This window comes from Drosophila innubila, chromosome X, assembly GCF_004354385.1.
Source record: "Drosophila innubila isolate TH190305 chromosome X, UK_Dinn_1.0, whole genome shotgun sequence".
Classification (NCBI taxonomy): domain Eukaryota; kingdom Metazoa; phylum Arthropoda; class Insecta; order Diptera; family Drosophilidae; genus Drosophila; species Drosophila innubila.
In genome coordinates this window covers 790,529-815,079 of record NC_047626.1, presented here as the reverse complement: position 1 = coordinate 815,079, position 24,551 = coordinate 790,529, and the positions used below count along the sequence as shown (strand labels likewise).

General features: G+C 34.1%; 5 protein-coding genes across 7 annotated transcripts; 3 read left to right on the top strand and 2 right to left on the bottom strand.

Annotated features, from left to right (window-relative positions):
• Window positions 1–455: 455 nt before the first annotated feature.
• On the bottom strand, window positions 456–4,499 carry LOC117783584 (ubiquilin-1). The gene is made up of 4 exons (XM_034621038.1): window positions 4,166–4,499; window positions 2,067–3,095; window positions 1,391–1,892; window positions 456–663 (listed from the first exon to the last, which is right to left on the bottom strand). The coding sequence occupies exons 1-4, from the start codon at window positions 4,259–4,261 to the stop codon at window positions 587–589; spliced, it is 1,704 nt and encodes a 567-aa protein (XP_034476929.1). The 5' UTR covers window positions 4,262–4,499; the 3' UTR covers window positions 456–586.
• Window positions 4,500–6,003: 1,504 nt separating this feature from the next.
• Window positions 6,004–7,865, top strand: LOC117783591 (ribokinase). Its single transcript, XM_034621051.1, has 3 exons — window positions 6,004–6,190; window positions 6,272–6,820; window positions 7,211–7,865. The coding sequence occupies exons 1-3, from the start codon at window positions 6,132–6,134 to the stop codon at window positions 7,521–7,523; spliced, it is 921 nt and encodes a 306-aa protein (XP_034476942.1). The 5' UTR covers window positions 6,004–6,131; the 3' UTR covers window positions 7,524–7,865.
• A 9-nt stretch (window positions 7,866–7,874) lies between these two features.
• On the bottom strand, window positions 7,875–8,530 carry LOC117783625 (translation machinery-associated protein 7 homolog). The gene is made up of 2 exons (XM_034621122.1): window positions 8,387–8,530; window positions 7,875–8,312 (listed from the first exon to the last, which is right to left on the bottom strand). The coding sequence occupies exon 2, from the start codon at window positions 8,304–8,306 to the stop codon at window positions 8,112–8,114; it is 195 nt and encodes a 64-aa protein (XP_034477013.1). The 5' UTR covers window positions 8,307–8,312; window positions 8,387–8,530; the 3' UTR covers window positions 7,875–8,111.
• Window positions 8,531–9,080: 550 nt separating this feature from the next.
• Window positions 9,081–17,809, top strand: LOC117783610 (ADP,ATP carrier protein). Of its 3 annotated transcripts, none has more exons than XM_034621074.1 (4): window positions 9,081–9,219; window positions 15,109–15,409; window positions 15,789–15,916; window positions 16,801–17,275. In XM_034621074.1, exons 2-4 carry the CDS (start codon window positions 15,113–15,115, stop codon window positions 17,273–17,275), a joined length of 900 nt encoding a protein of 299 aa, XP_034476965.1. In that variant the 5' UTR covers window positions 9,081–9,219; window positions 15,109–15,112. The 3 variants fall into 3 exon arrangements, with proteins under 3 accessions (XP_034476965.1, XP_034476974.1, XP_034476984.1); XM_034621083.1 differs by lacking the exon at window positions 9,081–9,219 and adding an exon at window positions 12,346–12,488; XM_034621093.1 differs by lacking the exon at window positions 9,081–9,219 and having other exon boundaries at window positions 15,113–15,409; window positions 16,801–17,809.
• LOC117783600 (ADP,ATP carrier protein) lies at window positions 9,114–24,062 on the top strand. Its single transcript, XM_034621063.1, has 4 exons — window positions 9,114–9,219; window positions 21,232–21,630; window positions 22,246–22,373; window positions 23,305–24,062. Exons 2-4 carry the CDS (start codon window positions 21,313–21,315, stop codon window positions 23,777–23,779), a joined length of 921 nt encoding a protein of 306 aa, XP_034476954.1. The 5' UTR covers window positions 9,114–9,219; window positions 21,232–21,312; the 3' UTR covers window positions 23,780–24,062.
• The last annotated feature ends 489 nt before the right edge of the window (window positions 24,063–24,551 follow it).

Genomic DNA, 24,551 nt, shown 5'->3' with positions numbered 1-24,551 from the left:
ATAATATATATTATCATTATTATAATATATGTATGTTAATTTTTCAAATGTAGCACAAAAATTTATTTTAAAAAAATATATATAAGAAAAAAATATTATGCATTGACTGCCCGAGTGCGCGTGTGCTTGTGTGTGTGTGTGTGCCAGTGGTTTCTATTGCTTTCTCGCTCTTGCAGCGTACACACAAAAAAAAAAACAGTTGTCAACAATTTTGAGTTATTTGTTGTTATCGATAAATAAGCGTTGATCGATCGACTATTTTCTTTTTCTGCTGTTTGTTGCTCTTCTTTGTTTTTGAAATTTGTGTGTGTGTGTGTTTACTTTGCTGATTCTCTGTGTGTGTTTGTCTTTGTGTGTTGGTGTTGGAGTTTAAATAGCAAAGAGCAGAGGGGGGTGGGGGGTGCATCGAATCAGGTGAACATTGCGTTTCAGCAGTTAATATTTTTGTTTACATATACATATACACACACACATATATATATATATACATATAATATATATATACATATATATATAGACATTATTTGCGTTGGTTTTGTTGTTTGGCGTGTTACGATGAGAGGCGTTTTTCGTGGCCTTAACAGTGTTAACTCAGAGATAACTGATTCAGCGACAGCAAACGCTCAACGGCTGCATTGATGTCTCCAAATGTGGCAATCAGCGCTGCAGAAAGAGAGAGAGAGAGAGGGAATAAGTTTAAATCAGTTATGGATAACATGTAAATATGCACAGGTGTTGAGTAAATTCGAGGTGGCATTAACAAGGTGAAGCTGCAAGAGAGCAAGTTGAATTTACATAAATTCACCTTGGCTGCCAGAGAGTAAACGCTCTTAAGGTGAAATTCCAACTGCCCAAAAGTGATGCCAATTTGGCCTTTTTCGGATAGATTTATCCTTTTTTTAACTCCTCCAGCCGGGAAAAATCTCAAACATCCTTTATCCGAAAATCTGACTTTTTTAGACTGTGTTCTTCGATCCAAAAAAGATTTTATTCTGGTGTGGATTTAAGAGAAAAGACCAAGGAAAAAATAATAATGGATGTCTCCAAACTATTTCATTTATTTTAAAAAAATTTTTGTCCTATTTTTTATTTGTTTTTTTTTAACCTGTTTTCCTGATTTCTTTGGTCGTTTTGTCCTATTTTGCTGAAAAGTAGATGGCATCACTGAAGTGAATACACCACCTTGTACAGAATTTCACTACGCTTCAGCTGATTGCCTTTACAATGTTGGCAACACTGGCGTGCGGTGAACGAGTGTCACCAAAAGAAAGCAGAATATTTGCCTACCTACCTCTATCTACCTCTCATGCTAATGCCATCATGTAAATGTTATCGATATGTATATGTATATCGGATAACACAGTTTGAGTTAAATTTTCTGTTTACATACCCTGCAAATTGGCCTCACGATTGGCAAATCCCATGTTGGCCAGTTGCTCCAGCTGCGACTGATAGCGCACCTCGGGCGGCTGCGTTGAGTCCGCATTGTTGGACATGCCGTTGAGCATGCGCATCATGAAATCATTGAATAGCTGCGCATTCGGACCACCGCCAGGCGCCAAATTGGGTGCAGCTCCTCCTCCCACTCCCACTCCTCCCGCATTCACCGCATTTTGGGCCGTCGCTGGTGACGAGTTGTTAGCGCTATTCACATGAATGCCACCATCACCGGATCCGGCTGAATCGCCGCCAGTCGCCGTCGGATTAATGCCGGGTGGTGGTGGCGGTATACCTAATGTTCCCACCAGATTTGGTGCAGCACTGCGCAGCTGTTCCATACCCTGTTGGATCTGTAGGATGGCATTGATCGCCTCCGGATTGGTCAACATATTCATCACATCCGGATTCTGCATTTGATTCATAAACTGGGGCATCATCTGTCGCACCTGATCCTGCAATTGTCGATTTGATTCGGTTATTTCGGTTTGAATAAATTCGGTTTTTCGGTTTGGGTATAGTAAAAAAAAGTGTTGTTTCGGTTAGAATTTTCAATCGGTTAATACCGGCTAAAGGTTACGATTACGGTTTTAATACTTAATATCTATCGATATATCAATAAGGCTTACCTGCAATTGCGGATTATTTGATAGCAACGGACTGGAGCTCAGGAGCCGTGACGCCATATCCGGATCCTGTGACATGGACTCCATCATAGAGCGCGTATACGGCGCATTCAGCAGATTCTGCATTAAAGCCGGATTGTCGGCCATTTGTTGCAGTAAACTGCGCATTGCCGGCGTATTGAGTACGTTATTTGGTGGCTGATCTCCGCCCCGATTGTTGGACTGTGACAGCGAACCGGAACCCGAACCCGAACCGGAACCAGTGCGATTACCCGTACCACCCCAGGGATTTGGCAATGGATTGCGATTCTCCTGTCCCTGCTGTGGATTCACTCCGGCCGTACCATTATTTGCACCACCTCCTCCCTCTACCAGTCCGGCAAAGGGATTCCGGCCAAATGACTCCGTGGCCGCATTCATCATCGGCTCCTGTATATCACGATAAATGCGCTGCAAGGCGCTATAACCACCCGGAACCGATTCCAAATTGGACATGGCACGATCATGGGAACGCATCAATTCCTGCAACATGGACGGATTCCGGGCCAACTCCATGGTCTGCCGTAACAAATCCGGATTGTTCAGCATATGCGATATCTCCGGATTACGTTGCATTAAATCCTGCATCTGTGGATTCGATGTAATCAATTGTCGCATCGTCTCCGGATTATTCATCATCTGTTGCACTAGAGGATTATCCATCAAGGATCTCAACATATCGCCATTATTTAATAGTTCATTTTGCATGCGCGCCTGCAAATCCATAAATGTATTTGAGCCAGCGCCCAATGCCTCCATTCCCGCCAAGCCGCCAAATTGATTCAAGCCAAACGGCGTCTGGCGTACATCCGCCGGAGCCCGGGCCGGAGTCTCATTGTTGCGGGTGGGCGCTTTTATGACCAAATGCACCGTTAGATTATCCTTGATGTTATGCATTTTCAGTGTGTCCGTGTCTTTCATAATTTTACCCGCAAATATCAAAACCAATTGTTCCGGTTCCGATTCGAATTTTTGTGCCACCAAAATTTTAAACTGCAAGCAGAACGAACAATAACAAAAGTGAGATTTAATAAACAGTGTTGCCACATGGGTAAAAACACACACAAACATACATGCATTTATACTTATATTTAATAGTATTGTATTTAAACACTTCAAACTAATAATATTGCCTTATTAAATTGTTGTGCCATTCAAATTTTAAACTGCACGCAGAACGAACAATAACAATAACAAAAGTAAGAGCTAATAAACAGTGCTGCCACCTATTCGCACTTTGTCATCCTTTTAAGCGCAAAGTAAATACTGTGCAGCACAAAATTATTAACTCAGCTCAAAAATATTTCAGTTTGCTTAATAAACAGTAACAAAAAAAATTGTTGTGTCATTCATATATATAAAACTGCAAGCAGCAACAATAACAATACAAAAGTGTAATAACGCACAGCGTTGCCACTACGTTGGTAACATGCAAACTCACTCACACACACACACACGCATATATTTGCACTTTGCCATCCTTTTCAGCGCAAAGCAAATACAGTGCCGCAAACAAATATTTGCACATCATAAACATTGTATGCTTAAAAATATGCAATTAAATTGCATTATATAACTTTACGAAAATATTAAGCCGCTCAATACTTGGTATTGTTATTTAAGCAGACTTTTAAGCTTTTACATTTTTAACTAGTTTTATTTTTTTTATCTTTTTAGTTTAAATTTAACATTAAAATGTTTTATTTAACTTTTATTATTTTTTTTAATTTAATCATTTTTGCTTAGCTGTCACTAAATAAAAAAAATAATAAAATTTTGTCATGTTTTTGTCTTTATAAATGAATGAGTGTGCACATACTTATTTGCTTCACTGTGCGTATATGCACTGTACCTTCAATTTGTACGCATACATCAACATACGTGGTTTACAACACACACACACACACCACCATGCACACAGACAGACATACAAGTGTGTCCACCCCATTTGTCAGTGTTAGCCGCAAATAATTATGTTTTATTAAAGACACACTGTAATTACCCCCACCCGCTCACCCACAAACATACACACACACAGTCGCATTTTGTACATTTGTACTCACATCTTTTATTCCAGAATCTTCATCGACTTCAACAGTTTTCTTGTCCTTTGGCGTTTTAACTACCACGTTGATGCGTTTACTACCGCCTTCGGCCATCTTTGATTGTTTTTTGTTGTTGTTGTTTAGCGCTAGTTATGCTTTTCCTTAAATTATTGTTATAGATTTGCAAGTGTTTGTTGTTTTTTTGTTTTTTTTTTGCTCTCCTATTGAAATTTATACGTGCTTTCAAACTAAATTATTTTCCATTTGATGAAAACTAATTCGTCACTTTCTCACATACGACACAACACACACACACACACATAAATGTCACACTAGAGCTGTGACTCGATTCGATTTTTAATCGATAAAATCGATATAAATTCTTTTTGTGTAAATCAATTTAAAACTCGCACAAATGTAAAATGTAATCTTACATTTAATTTATTTGTATGAAATTTGTAATAAATTAAAAATTTTAATCAATGAAATTTTTCTCAATAAATCAGTTTGTGATTAAAAATATGATTGAATCGATTCACAATAAAAATCAAAAACTTCCACCTCTAGAAAAGTGTGACCAGCGGTAATTATTTGTTACACGCAAAAACACTTGGATTTCACTGAAACAGTCAAGAGTCTGAATTGTTTTATTTTATTACTTATAGTCTTTTTACACTGAGACCGGTATGATGCCGTATCGAAAAAGCCGGTGTAGAGTCACTAAGTAGGCCTTTACCATACAAAAAATTTGACAGTTAGTTTCGAATATAAAGGCTTTAAGGCTATCCCGTATCATTAACGGCGATTTTATGACAAAAGGTGGCAGCCCTGGCTTAGAATTGATTAAAAATCGATGTACCACCACAGAAAAAGGACAGTAAATATTTGAAAAATGCCTTGAAAACCGTCAATCCCTCATTTATTCAACTTTGCAACCAACTAGTTGTCGGAAAAACATGATGGATCCGTAATAAACATTTAAATACAATCTTTGTGTAAAATTTATATAGATGTTTTAATGAGCAATTTTCAATCTGACAAAATATAGGCCTTTTTTTATCGGTTTTTTAACGTCTTTCGCCTTAAGCTAAGGCTTTTTGCTTACCGGCCTCAGTGTAAATTGACTATTAGAAGCTTGAAATGTGCTTTGTATTATTGTTAAACGAATAATATTAAATAATAAGATTGTCACACCGATCACAATTTAAAATTCAGAAATAAAGTATATTTGTAATTGTACCTAAAATAAATTCATTTTGCATTTTCGTTTTTTATTACTAAGAAGCTTGAAATGTGCTTTGTATTATTATAAAACGAATAATATTAAATAATAATATTAGTTGAAATATTGCTTATTAATTTTTTTTTTAATTCAGAAATAAAGTATATTTGCAATTGTACTTAAAATAATGCGCTTTTGTGTTGTTTCCAAAATGATCCAAATCTGCAAACGCATCGAAATTATATGAAATGAATATGAATTTTTTAAATTAATGCTGCAATGTTCGTAGTAAATTAGTTTAATTTAATTAAATTCAAAAATTACTTAACAGCCCTTGGGGAGAGAATTAAGAAAATTTAATTTAAAAATGTAGAAAATAGTATAAAAAATTCTTTAAAAATTTCAAGCTAAAAAATTTTAAAACAGGTACAACATTTCAGAATACCTTTTTTCGGAAGTGTACGTATTTTTTTAGGTAAAAACATGGAGCCAGATCGGAAATTTTTACTAGATGGGCAGCCCTCGATTGTGGGTTGCTCTCTCTCTCTCTCTTTCCCGGCTGAGGAACTCGCTTTTATTAACAATAAAAATAACAACTGACAGAATGCCACTAATTTGTTGTACTTTTACTGCTGCTGATAAGAAAGTGCTGCACTTCAACTACTGCGAATTATCTTTAGAGAGGCTAAAGCAAACAGAACGCTTAAAAAGATAAGCGCAATTCGCAGGGAAACAACAAAACAAAACCAAACAGTTGTTAAAATGAGCGATCAACAATTGGATGTGCTTGTCTTTGGCTCGGCCATCATAGATTTTATCTGGTAAGTACAGACAATTTTCCAATTGGAACATTCTAGTAAGACTTCATCTTCTTCTAATCTGCATTCCACTGCCGCTGGCAGCTATACGCCACGCCTGCCCAGGGCTGGAGAGACGCTGCATGGCCACCGGTTTCAACAGGGCTACGGCGGCAAGGGCGCCAATCAATGTGTGGCTGCAGCTCGTCTAGGATCCCAAACAGCACTGATTGCCAAACTGGGTGACGATAGTTTTGGTAACGATTATCGGCGTCAACTGCAAGCGGAGCATATCGATGTGCAGCATGTGCAGCAATTGGCGGGACAAACAACGGGAATCGCTCAAATAGCCGTTTCCGATGCTGGCGAAAATAACATTATTATTGTTGTGGGTGCCAACAATTTGCTAAGTGTTAGTGATGTGAGCAACGCAGCGGAACACTTTAATCGGGCCAAGGTGCTCATCTGTCAGCTAGAGACGCCGCTGGAGGCAACCTTGTTCGCATTGCGACAGTTCAAGGGCGTCTCTATTGTGAATGCGGCGCCAGCGTTGGCAGAGACGCCAACCGCACTGCTCCAGCAGTGCAGCATCTTGTGTGTCAACGAAACGGAGGCGGCGCTGATGACGGGAATGTCAAGTATCGATACCGTTAGGTACGAATACATTAGGTGAAATTCTAAACAAGGTGACGTAGTATAGAAACTGTTCTCATTGTGACAAGCTGAGAACAGTTTTTGGTTTAATATTATTTATAATAATACATTAATTTATATTTATTATAACTTTATCATGGTAGACTTTTGCTTTCATCCTGTCAGGAAAGCAGACTAAGACAGTTTCTGGGAATACGTCACGTTAATAAATTACATCTAGTCCCTGTTCTTGAGTAATGGTGAACTTAAAACTTTCACCATGTTACAGGTGCAATAATCTACCCAAATAGAGTAGTTGTGGGGAATACGTCACCCTGTTAGCAAATTCACCTTTGACGGCAACTTGTTGGTAATTAAACTAATGTTGTTGTTTTTTATTATGATTTGTAGTGACGCTAATAATGCCATTCGACGGCTCATCGAGCTGGGCGCCAACACGGTCATAATAACACTCGGAAAATTCGGAGCTGTATGTGGGAAAAAGGAAGAGCCGGAAAAGTTTGAACATGTGACGGCGCCGCAAGTGCCCGATAATCTCGTGGTGGACACAACGGGAGCTGGGGATGCATTTATCGGTGCTTTGGCACATAACTTGGCCAAGTATCCGAAAAACAAGTTAACTCAACACATAGAAGCCGCCTGTAAAATTGCCTCAAAATCTGTACAACTGCCGGGAACTCAAGCGAGTTTTCCACACGCTTAAAAGCGAGACAGCACGAGAGAGAGAGAGGGAGTCAAAGCAAGAAAGCGACGAGATGAAATTATAGTAAGGTGGCGTATTCGCTTCACCTCGGTGCTTATTTTTTTCACCACAGCATTTGACAATCAAAAGAAATGATTATTTCTTGAGTTCTATAATAAAACGTTTAATGATTTCGGTCCCTGAAATCTAGCAATAAATTTGGACAACACTGCTAAGTTGGAGTATTCGCCTTACCTCATTTCCACCATACTGACCGTCGACAGTGGTGAATAAATACTGCAACTTACTATAATTTCATAATAGAGAGAGTGCAATAAAGCGAACATTTTAAATAAAAACGCAGAGCATGGCTTTTTTTGTTACATTATTTAATCGGCTATTTGTTTGTTTTTTAATTGTAAGTATAAAAAAAGATACGATTGATTGTTAAACCGCTAAACTACAGTCAATTTGGGTCATTTATACAATAGACAAAAAACTGCATTTTAGCAAAATTGCAATTCGCAAATCAACTTGTGTTTCTTTGTTTGTGTGTGTTTGTAAGTTGGCAGACAAATTCAAATTCAACGACTGCTTCTTCTCTGCTTCTCATTTCTTGCCAGACTTCTTGATGCCGCCACCCACAAGTGGCCCCTTTTTGGATGCTTGTTGTTTGGCCGCCTCCATTGCTTTTTGTTGTTCCTTTTGCTTCTGCTTGAACGCCATGTCATCTTCGTCCATCTCTTTGCCCTCCTTCTTGGGCGCCTTCAATGGCTTCTTTTTGCCGCCTTCACGTCCAGTCATCTTCTCCTGTTTTTAACAAATTATTATTAGTATTTTTGTATTAAATTCAATTATTTCAATTAACAAATAAAGTCACGCACTCGCACGTTTTCCCAACTTTTCTATTTAGTGTTGGCTAACGACCAAATATCACTGCTTTGTACCGGGCAATTATATCGATATTTTGCTATGCTTACAGCACTAGAAAAGAATTTCATGTAGGACCGGTCTACTAAGTTTATAAAAAATATTTTAATAATTTCAGCTTTACTTTCGTTATTTTATACTTTAATATTTTGTCATTTTTGCAAACGCAATATTTAGGGCTGGCGAAATGTCATTGATATATCGAGAGATGTGTTTTGCGATGATATATATATTTTTGGGCGATATTTTTATTAGATGATAGTATTAATATCGATATAATTATGCAATATTATTGTGCGATATATATATAAAAATAAATGTTTAAAACAATGCACTATATATTGCACATTTCTATCGATACTTACATAATTGTTAAAATTAAATTTCGCTCATGAATAGATCATCGCTAAAAAAATATATATCGAAACCCCATTCTGCACACTGCCAAGGCCTTTCTAGTGCTGTTAATAAATTTCAATAATATTTCGATATAATAAAAAATGTTCAAGAGCGACTAAGTGAAATAATGCACGCTAGTATTGCACAATATCGATATTTATATTATTGCTGGAAATAAATATCGCCAAAGATGTTAGCTATCGATACATCGATAAGATATCGGCCAGGCATCGGTATTCTGCACACTAAATCACGCTTTACCGAACACTTCACGAATTGCGTTCGTAAAGTGAGCACGCGGCTAAATTTCAACGCCAAGTGGGAAATAATAATTCTGCAAAAGAAGTTTTTATTCTGTGACTTTTGTAAGAAGTTTAATAACTAGAAGGTATTGTGCTTTACTTTTATACAAAATACATTTTTTTTTATCTCACTGCAAACAAAATGCGAACGGTGCAAACAACAAAAGGATAAAAACGTTCATTAATAAATGCCATTGATTTTTTTTTTCACATTCACCTTGCACTAGATTTTAAGTTATGTAATGTGCTACATATTTTTTTCAAGTGTCGGTGTTTGGTTTAAAAATAACGCTAGTGCATGAAATTAATTAATATTTTAGTGGTGACAGTAGCAACATTTAATTGTTTATTTAATGCCGGAGTTGTTTAAAGAAATTGCCGTTTGAAAGTTGCTTACATAACCACAAAATTTAATTTGCAGCGGCAATTTATTTGTTAAATTCAAGTTAATTTGAGATTTGCAGGATTTATAAAGAGTTGTCAGTTAAAAACGGCTGTTATCCCGTGCCCTGCTCCGTCTCCGTCTTCCGCTTTTTCGTCTCTTAAATATGCTCACGAGTTCTAACCTACAAAAATTTTCGCAAGAAAAAAAAGTTGAAAGCAAGCAAAAAAAAAAAGCAAAAGAAATGAAAAAAGTCAGCGTTGCCACACAAGCAAAGTGACACACACACAAATGTGCAAGTGTGTGTAATGAAATCTAATTGACATACATTATTACATGTATCTTGCATTATTTAGCATTTTCTATATTCTTTTTTTTTATTGTTAAAAGTGACAATTGCGGCTAGAAAAGCGGAACACACACACACACATATATAATTCCATGTGCTCTTAGCATGCTGTCTCACTCACTCTCATGGTGCAGCCTTTACACGCGCCAGGTTCAAGAACTGGCTAAAGTAGTATGTGTGTAATTTGCTCTTATGAAATATTTAAGAGTATTTTCATTTTCTATATGAAAGAGTTTTTTTAATTGCTGTGGAAAACCGCATGACCGGTTCGCTTTAATTCGTAATCATTTAAATTGTGACGTTAGCAGACGAAATGCGTCAGATTTATATTTATTATATATACATATATGTATATGCCACATGTGATTTTGTATTTAAAATTTGCACTTTGCTATGGCACTATTTTTAGGCGCCGATTTTTTTAAATAAGCTTAACCAACTGATAACACAGATAACAAAGTTAACAGTGTTGTAAAACAATTACAAGAGCTGCCAGCTACTTAGCGTTGGATTTTAAGCGTGAAAATTTAGCTGTTTCTGGTATTAAAACAAAAGAAAAAAGTAGCTAAATTTGAAAAATAGCTTAGCAAAAAAACCAACTTTTTTTTAACACAAATTATCAATTTTAAAAATTCCCATTTTGACTTTTACATTTATACTCAAGTTCAAGAAAACTTTCATGATAAGTAAAACTATTTATAAAATACGTAAAACAATTGCATTAATTACAAGCAGTGCTGCCAACTTTATTACAGTGAAAAAGTAGCTGCTTTTGGTGGGTAGCAATAAAAAAAATTAGCTAAATTTGCATTTATTTATTTACAAATTTCGACAAATTATATAATATTAAGTCAAAGACATTAAACGAATGCTTAAAGTCTTAAAACTTCGATTATTTAGTCTTTTTCGTTTATATTTCAGTAATAGACAGTTTTAAATATATATAAGTTGGCAACACTGATTTACAACTGTCGCAAATTTGATATTTTCTCAAGTTCTAGTGTTGCCAACTCAATTGACATTTAAAGAGTATGCGTCAGCGTCTTTAGCACTGGAAATTTTCTTTATGCAAGCGTTGCATAAAATTCTCTTGAATGCATATTCTCTTATTTCTTGCATAAAGTTCTCTTGAATGCATATTCTCTAATTGCTTGCATATGACACGCTGTAAACAACGACTCTGCTCTTTGGGGAAAATCACTTGATAATACAAACATACAGTAAGTCAAGTAATAGTTTTGACGTATTAAAAAATATAGATATAGATACACTCATTATAATAAAATATAAATGGTTCAAGTTGTCCGATTTTTTGTTGTTTGTCCAAACAATTACTTGACCCACTGTATGTATATATGTAAATCTCTGTTCTTGGTCCATTGATCTGATTTCGGTTTTAACGCACTTGAACGCAATCTCTGAAGAATTCGAAAATAGAAATTGTATAAAGTTTTTGACCGCAACTCCGTAGCACTTAGGCGTATTTTTATACCCTGTATTCTATTTTTTTTTTTAGATGTTGGCGGATTGCCTAAAATTTATCTTTACGGCGGCAAATAGAAAGACAAGTTTTTTTTTATGTAATTTGCAGCGATAAGGAGACCTTGAAAATTGCTTATATAAAATTGTTGTATTAAGTTTTTATATTTGTTATCGCTTATCTAATCGCTTTACGCGTTTTTCAATTACGGCGCCTTCCGCCTGCACATAAGAAAAAGCCTATGACGTTGCTATTTGACTGAGAGTGGAAGAGAGTGTTTGCCAAAACTAAGAGAGCGTCGACTCAGCACATGCGTCAAATTTTATACCCAAGTCACATGCTACGCGCGCTGTTGTCGCGGGCGTCGACGTCAACGTCGGCGCGTTGCCAACTGAGCAAAAGTTCAAAATTTTTGGCAAGCGACAAAAATTCACTGCAAACCTCGAAAGGGGTAAATGAAAAACAATTGAAAAACATACACATATATGCATGTATATATATGTATGGCCAAAAATGTAACAATTTGTTTTCTTTTTTGTTTAGTATATACTTCCTTTTTCATTTTAAACAAAAAGAAAAGTGTCAAGTGAGTTTATTATTGCCTAAATATGTTATGCAATTAGATTGGCTATAAACACACACATTTATACATATATAATATATACTCTTGTATATATGTATGCATGTGTGTATTACGATGATAAGAAGGCAGTCGCTGATCTGCTTAACTTCTTGTTCTTCCTTTTTGTTTGCTCTCTTGCTCTCTTGATCTTACACACGTGCAAAGGCTTTGTTGTAGATGTGTGCGTGTCTTTCGTCTAGCCGCTGTTGCCAACTGTCTACCTGTCTTCGTCTAGCCACTGTTGCCAACTGTCTGCTTGTGCTTTTTCATTACCATCTCTCGCTCACGCAACTGTTGCGCTCGCGCTCACGCGTCGCAGCTGAACTTGAATCTCACTGTCGCTGCCAACAGCAGCAGAGCCGCAGCTGAGAGCTATCCGCGACTGAGGCTAGTTGGCTGATTGCTTTGTTCGCTTCGTTCACAAGCAATTTAGTTGCCGTCCGGTGCAGACCTTTGAGCTCGCAAGGAATAAGGATAAATTAATTTTTTTTCGGTGCTGTGATATAAAAACACAAACAAATTGTACGTATTTAAAGAAAAATAATTGCAATTATATAGTGTGCATACAAATCAACATTGTTAACAAATAACTATTTAACAATAACAATAGTTTTGGTGTTTTTATTATTTTCTTGCTTTTGAATTATTACAATTCAAACAACAAATCATCTTTTTTTTTATTGTTACATAAACGTGAAAAAGCATTGTGCAACTGTTTAAATTAACAATAGCAAAAGTTTATTGTGTTTACAATTATAGTAAATGAATTACTTGAACAAAAATCTTTTTTTCTTGTGAACAAATAGTTATGCAATCGATAAATATATATGATTGATAATTCTTAATAAAGTTTATTAGACTTCAGCCCTTGTGCAAAAAAGCTATAAACAAAAGCAACTGTAATGAAATGCAGCAACTCTCTTGACTCTCTTCTTCTGCCCACGTGCTGCATCTCTTTTTCTCCAACATTAACTTTATTTTTTCTCGTGTCCCGTTAAAAACTGTTACATCACACGGCCGCGCGTGCTCTCTTTGCGTAAGCTCTCTCTCTCTCTTTGAAACGGAGCAGCAGCAGCGAATCTATGCAGTCGACCATGAAGCAGATTAGATAACTGCCTCTCCTTTAGACGCGCTCTCTTTGTGTGTGTGCTACATTGTTACATAAATTTTGTCAATGAAAAACGGCTGCTTATTTAATTGTATAACACACTTTCAACAAAAAGAAAAAAAGAAAAGTTTTGTGTTTTATTTTATACACTTAAATTCTAAATTTAACGAAAGAACAAAGTGAAAGAAAAAGCTTTTGGTCAATGTCAGCTGCAAAAGAGTCACACACACAGACACACACACACATGAGTGAGTGTAGTAGGCGTATAGCTAGCTATCTCTTTAATGCGCCAATAAGCGGTTTTGCTTTTAGCTTTTTTTTTTGCTGAAATTAAAAGCGCCATCTATTGTGTTATACAAACACTTAAATTATGCAATATGTGTAAATACACAAGCTTACAAGTGTGTGTGTGTGCCAAAATACAAACATTTTTAATTTGATTTATTTTGCACTCTTTTAACCTCTCTTCATTAAAAGTATTTATTATGACTGGTTTGAACTGAGCTTAAATTCCATGATAAAAACACGTGGCATAAACAAAAACTGATTCATCAGCAAAAGTAGAATAAAAGGGAACAAGAAAAAAAACCTAAGCAGTTTTTGCCGGCTCATACATACAGTTAAGCAAATAAGTTTTTTGACCTAATCTGAAATGTATATTGCAATAAATATGTACATATTTATATTAATATTGATCAGTTAAAAAAAAAACAAATGTAAATTTTTTTTTTTTCAGAAGACTAGCTAGACTTAACATATACATATATTTATATATAAACAATTGTCAAATAAGTTTCTTGACCTAATCACAAAAATTTATGCAAATTGCATAAATATGTATATATTTATAATATGTAAAAATTTTGTTCAGTTGAAAACAAATGTGTGAATTTATTAAATTGTCAAAAGACTTGCTTGACTCACTGTATATACATATACAAATAAACAATTGTGAAACCGCCGCTTGGCAACTGAATTTGATTGTTGCTGATGTCAGTGTATACACACATACATACATATGTAAAATATACAAAGAAACACATTAACATAGAGCTTGAAATGCTGATAGTGTAAATAAATTGTAGAAATTCAGAAAGCAAGAAAAAGAGAATAAAAAATCATGTAGCGGGAATTATATACAGTGACTCACAGTTTAATTCAGCCACTAAATTTTCATTTTGATTTTTTTAATGCAGTTATAATGTATAAAAATAAACAATTGATGAATACATTACAATTGCCATCAAAAATTATTTATGCAATAACATTAACTTAATTCATTTAAAATGTATGTCAACAAAAGCTGTGAGCCACTGTATATAATATATAATATATATATATTTGAAGCGTATAATTACATACTAATATTGCTTGCTTGTTCTAACCTACATATGTTTAAGTTGCTGTTTTCACTTAACTCATATTGCCATTTCACTCACTCTCATTCTTTCTAACTCTATCTCTTACTTTGAATCTATCGATCGTTTGTCGCTTGTTATCGCACAGTTTCGATAGCTTGTTAAGTTGGCCGCGTTTAATTATTGCATGTTATCATTTTTTTGTGCTTATCGTTTTTTTAATTTTGTGCCAAGTGAATATGAAAAATGTGTGTTATAACCAAGAAGAAGAAAAATCAAGATCATAACTATCATAATCATAACTCAAAAATAATCATAAGTCTAACAAATTGGAAGATAAAGATGAAAAATTTTCAATGGAAAATTGAAATTTTGGAAATTAATTTTTAAAAACCAAGAAAAGATCAAGATCATAATCATTATCATAACTATCATAATCATAACTCACCAATAATCGTGAAACTAACAAATTGAAAGATGATGAAGATGAAATGGGAAATACAATTTTTGAAATTTAATTTTTAAAAATCAAGAAAAGATCAAGATTATAATTATTATCATAACTTTCATAACTAACATAACCATCACAACATAACTAACCAAGAATAAGAAGCTAAAGACTTTTGAATGCAAATTTGGAATTTAATTGTGGAATTTGAAATTTTGGAATTTCTAGCAAAATGGGCAAGGATTTTGATGCTGTTGGATTCGTCAAGGACTTCGCTGCCGGAGGTATCTCCGCAGCCGTCTCAAAGACTGCCGTCGCACCCATCGAGCGTGTGAAGCTGCTTCTCCAGGTGCAGCACATCTCGAAACAAATCACACCCGATCAGCAGTACAAGGGTATGGTTGATTGCTTTATCCGCATTCCAAAGGAACAGGGTTTTGCTTCATACTGGCGCGGTAACATGGCCAACGTTATTAGATATTTCCCAACTCAGGCTCTGAACTTTGCCTTCAAGGACAAGTACAAGCAGGTAATGTACCCACTTCTATCACTATAACACTTAGGGTTGTTGAACAAATTATATATCGATATCAATAATATTGCGATTGAAAAGATTACTTGATAATTTGAAGGAAAACAAATTTATTTGATCCCGAATTTGACACCCTCACAATTTGAATTTCGCAAAACGCCGTAAAAATTTGTTGTTGATATTTTTAAAAATATATCAATATCAATATTTTAATATGCAAAAAAAAATAAGTTTTTATAGAAAAAATTTTTGAAAATATCGATGAAATAAATTTGTGTTATTTGAACAACCCTTATAAGTTTGTTGATCTTGAAAATATATATGAGTATATGGAATAATTACAACTGTCATCATCATCGTGATCATGTTTATGTAGGTCTTCTTGGGCGGTGTTGACAAGAACACCCAGTTCTGGCGTTACTTCATGGGTAACTTGGCCTCCGGCGGTGCTGCTGGTGCCACTTCCCTGTGCTTCGTCTACCCCTTGGACTTTGCTCGTACTCGGTAAGTTTCAACCCAAACTAAAGCTAAAATACAAGTAATGTTTATGCAATTGTTTCAAGTTTTTTTTAATTGATTCTTAAAATATAATTAGAGCATTTGTCGCTTGGAAAAATGACAAACTTCTCATGGTACAAAATCTAATTTTTAATTTAATAAAATAATTATTTTGAACGAGTTGACAACTGATGAATAAACTTGAATTAATTTTAAGTTTAAAAATATTTGGAATACTTGAAAATCAAAGAAATAATTAGTTGGAAAAAATACATAACCTAGATGATAGAATAAAATACAGCAAGGTTGATAAATTAAATAATAAATAAATAAAGAAAAAGTAAAGAGTTAAAAAATGCAAATCATTTAAATTTAAGTATTTTTTTTAAATAAAAAAGTCTGTCAGGACAAACAGTTTTATATAGATATTGTAGCATATTTATTTTTGTTTTTTCTATGTTAGCAATAGATAAATAAAACTGCAATTAATTGGTAATGCTTAAAATCATACTAAATGATAATATGTGACTTTTATTTATTTTTTAAAGTAATTTTTAATGATTACTGTCAGATTAATGAAATTTAAATTAATTTGTAATGCTAAAAATCATAATTAATGGGATTTCAAATTTTTTAGAGTCAATAAATGAAACTGCAATTAATTTGTAACGTTTAAAGTAATAGTTAATGATTATAATGTGATTTCTAATTAGTTTTTAAAGTCAATTTTTATGATTATTGTCCGATTAATGAAACTGCAATTAATTTTTAATGCTAAAAATCACAAATAATGAATAGATGTGACTTTTATTTTATTGATTATTTTAATATAATTTGCAACTAACGAAACTGAAATTAATTTGTAATGTTTGCGTCTATTTTAATTTTAGTTTGGCTGCTGATACCGGCAAGGGCGGTGCCCGTGAATTCACCGGTCTGGGCAACTGCCTGACGAAGATCTTCAAGAGTGACGGCATTGTCGGTCTTTATCGCGGCTTCGGTGTCTCGGTGCAGGGTATTATCATCTATCGTGCTGCATACTTTGGCTTCTACGATACCGCACGTGGCATGCTGCCCGATCCCAAGAACACACCCATCTACATCTCGTGGGCCATCGCTCAGGTGGTGACAACCGTTGCCGGTATTGTGTCCTATCCATTCGATACTGTCCGTCGTCGCATGATGATGCAGTCTGGCCGTAAATCCACGGAGATCATCTACAAGAACACCCTGCACTGCTGGGCAACCATTGCCAAGCAGGAGGGATCCGGTGCATTCTTCAAGGGTGCATTCTCCAACGTACTCCGCGGTACTGGCGGTGCTTTTGTCCTTGTCTTGTACGATGAAATCAAGAAGGTCTTGTAAATTACACAACAAAAAATAAATTAAATTATTCCAACAACAACAACAACAAAACAACAACAACAACAACAACACTACCAGCTAATTATATTACAACAACTTAAAGATGAAGCAAATTAATCCCAAAAATATAATTATGAAATTATATTTATATAATATAAATAACTGGAATATAATTTAATTGCACTTAATGATGGCCAGACAACAACAACAATCACAAAAGGAGCAGCAATAGGAATTTTTGAAGGAGCGAGGATTTAACGAACGAAAACATATAGACATATATAGACATTAATTAATACATTAGTTAATATTATTGTCAAGTTCAACTTTCCCCAACTCCCTTCAAATTTTTCCCCCCAACTTCTTCTTTTGGCGACACACAAAAAAATCCGTAAACCGAATGTTAATGAGAGAAATTCAATTACAACCACAACACACAGAATTTCGCTCAGTGCAGCCAATGCAAACAACAACAAACAAACAAACAAAAAATCAACTGCGGTTGGTTTAAAAATATATAAAAATTGATAAAAATAGTAGACAACTTGTGTTTTATTTTTCAACAATTTTTCAGGCAACTGTTATCATTAAATTCTAATGGCTAGTTTTAAATATTTTTTTGATTTACTTACAAATGTAATGATTAATTTTGACTTGAATTTTATCACTTATTATTATCCAAAAATAATGATTAAAAAATGATTATTCGTGATTTTCATTTTTAGTACCGAAACTGAAATTAATTCCATTTCAAGAACCGAAAACCGAAACGCTTGTACCGGTACGGTTGTCGCTATTGAAATTAGCATAAAACAACACTATAAATTTGATTTTGGGACATTTAATTTTCTAGTAAAAAATCATGTGAAATTGAACAAAAATTTTGACTTGTTGCTAGATCCATAGTCCGATCAACTTCGAACTCTCATAACTTTGTTAAAACTGAACCGATTTTTGAATGGAATGTCATTTTGATTATGGCTTGGCCTCTTAATTCATTCTGCATTCAAATTAAATTAATTTTGTAAAATAAATTATTTTTCCCTAAATCTTGGGTTCGATGCTAATGGTCCCCCCTTTGATATTTTAAAAATGGAAAATTTTAAATCTCAAGTTTTCACTTTTAATCAACTCCTGATATCGTAATTAGTAATAAAACTACTTTAAACTTGATTCTGAGACATTTCATTTTTTTGTTAAAAATCATGTGAAATTGAACAGAAATTTTGACTTGTAAAGTTGCTAGATCCATAGTCCGACCAACTTCGAACTCTTATAACTTTGTCAAAACTGAACCGATTTTCGAATGGAATGTCATTTTGATTATGGTTTGGCCTCTAAATTCATTCTGCATTCAAAATAAAGTAATTTTGTAAAATAAATTATTTTTCCCTAAATCTTGGGTTCGATGCTAATGGTCCCCCCTTTGATATTTGATTTACTTACAAATGTAATGATTTATTTTGACTTGAATTTTATCACTTATTATTATCCTAAAATAATGATTAAAAATTGATTATTCGTGATTTTCATTTTTAGTACCGAAACTTACATTAATTCCATTTCAAGAACCGAAAACCGAAACGCTTGTACCGGTACGGTTGTCGCTATTGAAATTAGCATAAAACAACACTATAAATTTGATTTTGGGACATTTAATTTTCTAGTAAAAAATCATGTGAAATTGAACAAAAATTTTGACTTGTTGCTAGATCCATAGTCCGATCAACTTCGAACTCTCATAACTTTGTTAAAACTGAACCGATTTTTGAATGGAATGTCATTTTGATTATGGCTTGGCCTCTTAATTCATTCTGCATTCAAATTAAATTAATTTTGTAAAATAAATTATTTTTCCCTAAATCTTGGGTTCGATGCTAATGGTCCCCCCTTTGATATTTTAAAAATGGAAAATTTTAAATCTCAAGTTTTCACTTTTAATCAACTCCTGATATCGTAATTAGTAATAAAAACTACTTTAAACTTGATTCTGAGACATTTCATTTTTTTGTAAAAAATCATGTGAAATTGAACAGAAATTTTGACTTGTAAAGTTGCTAGATCCATAGTCCGACCAACTTCGAACTCTTATAACTTTGTCAAAACTGAACCGATTTTCGAATGGAATGTCATTTTGATTATGGTTTGGCCTCTAAATTCATTCTGCATTCAAAATAAAGTAATTTTGTAAAATAAATTATTTTTCCCTAAATCTTGGGTTCGATGCTAATGGTCCCCCCTTTGATATTTTCAAAATTGAAAATTTTAAATCTCAAGTTTTCACTTTTAATCAACTCCTGATATCGTAATTAGTAATAAAAACTACTTTAAACTTGATTCTGAGACATTTCATTTTCTTGTAAAAAATCATGTGAAATTGAACAAAAATTTTGACTTGTAAAGTTGCTAGATCCATAGTCCGACCAACTTCGAACTCTTATAACTTTGTCAAAACTGAACCGATTTTCGAATGGAATGTCATTTTGATTATGGTTTGGCCTCTAAATTCATTCTGCATTCAAAATAAAGTAATTTTGTAAAATAAATTATTTTTCCCTAAATCTTGGGTTCGATGCTAATGGTCCCCCCTTTGATATTTTCAAAATTGAAAATTTTAAATCTCAAGTTTTCACTTTTAATCAACTCCTTATATCGTAATTAGCATAAAACAACACTTTAAACTTGATTTTGAGACATTTCATTTTCTTGTAAAAAATCATGTGTAATTGAACAAAAATTTTGACTTGTAAAGTTGCTAGATCCATAGTCCGACCAACTTCGAACTCTTATAACTTTGTCAAAACTGAACCGATTTTCGAATGGAATGTCATTTTGATTATGGTTTGGCCTCTAAATTCATTCTGCATTTAAATTAAATTAATTTTGTAAAATAAATTATTTTTCCCTAAATCTTGGGTTCGATGCTAATGGTCCCCCCTTTGATATTTTGAAAATTGAAAATTTTAAATCTCAAGTTTTCACTTTTAATCAACTCCTGATATCGTAATTAGTAATAAAAACTACTTTAAACTTGATTTTGAGACATTTCATTTTCTTGTAAAAAATCATGTGTAATTGAACAAAAATTTTGACTTGTAAAGTTGCTAGATCCATAGTCCGACCAACTTCGAACTCTTATAACTTTGTCAAAACTGAACCGATTTTCGAATGGAATGTCATTTTGATTATGGTTTGGCCTCTAAATTCATTCTGCATTCAAAATAAAGTAATTTTGTAAAATAAATTATTTTCCCTAAATCTTGGGTTCGATGCTAATGGTCCCCCCTTTGATATTTTGAAAATTGAAAATTTTAAATCTCAAGTTTTTACTTTTAATCAACTCCTTATATCATAATTAGCATAAAACAACACTTTAAACTTGATTTTGAGACATTTCATTTTCTTGTAAAAAATCATGTGAAATTGAACAAAAATTTTGACTTGTAAAGTTGCTAGATCCATAGTCCGACCAATTTCGAACTCTTATAACTTTGTCAAAACTGAACCGATTTTCGAATGGAATGTCATATTGAATGTCATTATGGTTTGGCCTCTTAATTCATTCTGCATTCAAATTTTATGAATTTTGTAAAAAAAATTATTTTTCCCTAAATCTTGGGTTCGATATTGAAAATTTAAAATCCTAAGTTTTCACCTTTAATCAAATCCTAATATCGAAATTAATCTTTAAAGTAAATAATTTGTTGCAGTTGGAATTGGGAAAAAACTTTGAGTTTAGTAAGCTTTTCTTCTTGAGTACAGATATTTTTTCCTAGTGATCAAAGTAACCAAAGTTTTTGTGTTACATTGTTAAAATTGCTATCTGAAACTAGTTATATTTATTCTGGTCCCAGATTTCGTCAAAAATTTTCGTTTCTTTTATTAAATATATTTTTTTTTTATTTTTTCCGGACTTGAACATATCCTTTGTGTCCCCCAAAAAAAAAACCATTCAGAACAAAACGTGGACAAATCTGCAATTGAGAAAAACAAAAAAAGAGAAGATAAGAAAATAATTCAGGAAGGAGAATAATAAGATGGGTGATGAAGGCGGCGGCGGTGGAGGCGGCGGTGATTTAAAGTCCTTTCTCATAGACTTTATGGCCGGCGGTGTTTCGGCGGCGTTGGCCAAAACGGCTGTTGCTCCCATTGAGCGGGTAAAGCTGCTACTCCAGGTGCAGGAGGTGTCCAAGCAGATAGCACAGGATCAACGCTATAAAGGCATCGTCGACTGCTTCGTACGCATTCCGAAGGAGCAAGGATTCGCCTCATTCTGGCGCGGAAATCTCGCGAATGTCATACGATATTTTCCCACACAGGCATTGAATTTTGCATTTAAAGATGTCTACAAGTCGGTGAGTCTACCTTCACTCTATCTCTTTTCCAGCGTTGCCACTCTTTTGCTTAAAGCATCATTTTCATCCAGGGACTGTGATCATTATAAGTTTTATTATAAAACTCAAGAAATAATCATTTTTGATTTTTATTATTATTATACCCTGTGCCCTAAGCATATATATTCTTGTCTGTCTGTCCGTCTGTCAGTCCGTCTGCTTGAACGCGTCGATCTCAGAGACCATAAGAGCTAGAGATCTTAAACTTGGTATGTAGGTTCCTGGATATCATAGGCAAATCAAGTTTTTTTTTATTTTTGGATCGGACCATTATATCATATAGCTGCCATAGAACGATCGGTCGAAAATGAACTTTTAGTATGAAAAAGTTTTTTGTTTGTTTAGATATCATAACCAAACTGATAGAATATGTATCTGGGCTGGTATTAAACCTCCTGACCAAATTTGGTTCAAATAGGTCCATTATATTATATAGCTGCCATAAAACAATCAACTTTTAGTACAGAGTACCTGGGAACAGGGTATCCTACTGTCGAGCGTGCTCGACTTGTTGTTTTTAAGCCTTCTATCACTATCAACTTTTTACTGTTTCATTTTTTGCCGTGTTTTTGACAGGTATTTCTGGGCGGCATTGACAAGAAGAAGCAATTCTGGCGTCACTTTATGGGCAATTTAGCATCTGGCGGCGCTGCTGGAGCAACATCTCTATGTTTTGTCTATCCACTTGATTTTGCGCGAACGCGGTAAGTTTTAAGCTCGATATCGCGATAATATCGATATTCTATCGAGTAAATATAAATAGAAATGATAGGAAAAAACAACATCGATAGTTTGGTTTAACAATTGCATAGCCATCACTAAATATTTTATAACAATTAATTTGTATCGATTTTTTAATTAAAAATTGTATAGTCACCGCTATATATAAAACAATTTATAATTTATCGATAATTTGGATGAGCCATCATTGAGTATCAATATTACAATTAATATATATGTATTTCTATTAAAAATGTTGTATGGCCTTCGCTAAATAATCAATTATTTATATTTATAAATATATTGATCATTTTGTTCAACAATTCTATATTTTTATAAATTTTATTTTAATTGAAATTAGTATGTATTAAAAATTCAACTAATCAAATAATTTATATTTATTAACATATCAATAATTTTGACCAACTATTACTGAATATCAATATTACAATTATTATGTATCGATATTTCTATTAAAACTGGTATAGATCAGCCATCACTCAATTTTTAATTACAATTAATATGTATCGATATTTCAATTAAAAATTGTGTAGCAATCGCTAAATATGTAACAAATAGTATTTATCGACACTTTTATATGAGATTGAATTCCAACCACTATTGATAACAATTGTGTGGCCATCAGTGAATATATTATTACAATTAATATTTATCGAAATTATGTTAAAAATTGTATAGCTACCGCTAAATATATATAACAATTTATAATTATCAACATATCGATTTGTTGTCATCACTGAATATGTTATGACAATTAATATGTATCGATAATTTAGATCAACAATTGTACAGTCATCTTTGTTCAGTCAGTGAGGATAACTACAATATCGATATTTGTAACGACTTTTATGCATATATTGATATCGATTGAATTTGTTTTTGCTGTGTTTACAGTTTGGCTGCCGATGTGGGAAAGGGAGGTCAACGCGAGTTCAACGGCTTGATCGACTGTCTGAAGAAGGTGGTGAAATCGGATGGACCGATTGGTTTGTATCGCGGCTTCATTGTATCCGTGCAGGGTATTATCATTTATCGGGCCGCATACTTTGGCTTCTACGACACCTGTCGCGATCACCTGCCGAATCCGAAGAGTACACCGTTCTATGTGAGCTGGGCGATTGCTCAGGTGGTGACAACCGTTGCCGGCATTGCATCTTATCCCTTCGATACGGTGCGACGTCGCATGATGATGCAGTCGGGCCTGAAGAAATCGGAGATGCTCTACAAGAATACCGCCCACTGTTGGATGGTGATTGCCAAGCAGGAGGGCATGTCCGCCTTCTTTAAAGGCGCTTTCTCCAACATTATCCGCGGCACAGGTGGCGCTTTAGTGCTCGCCATCTATGATGAGTTTAAGAAATATGTATAATTCCTCCAACCGCATCTCCAACCCGGATAATGGACTTATTCTCTACACTCACCACTCGCCACTTCTATGACAACAACCAAAATTCGAAATAGCCCGAAACAAACAAATAATCAAATATCGAATCTCCGACTAGACGTTTATCCATCAATATATATGAACTGGAACTGGAACTGTAATTCCCATCTTTCCACAGTCTCCTCTCTTGTGTGTGACTATTTCATTAATTTATCAAATTATTTCAAAAGTTAGTTGAAGGATAATAAAAATACTAAATTTATTTAAACTTTGTGCTGGTGTAAAACTCGACTGCAGGAGTGTTGGTGTGAAACTCGACTAAATGCTTTGCCAAGTTGCTTCCAGAACAGCATCGAATTTATTGGATAACTATAAACTTCGCTGAAGGATAACAAGAATGCGTTGGTGAGGAACTCGACTAACGCCTTAACCTATTGATATCAAATTTTGTTAAAATATAACATAAAAAGTCATTTAATGCACGGTTTTTTTTCTGAGAAAAATGTTGAACTTTAGCCAAGTCATGCACCAAGCAATAACGAACTTGTCGAAAGGATACCAAAAAGTTGAATTTTATCGACTCTATTTTTTGTTCAATATGTTGGTGTGAAACTCGACTAAAGTCTTAACTATAAACTGAAAGGATAACAAGCAAGGGAATTTTATCGACACTTTTTTCTGATCATTGTGTTGGTGGGGAGCTCGACTGAAGACTTAGCCAAGTTGCACACCAACTAATAACAATTTAAGTTAAGAA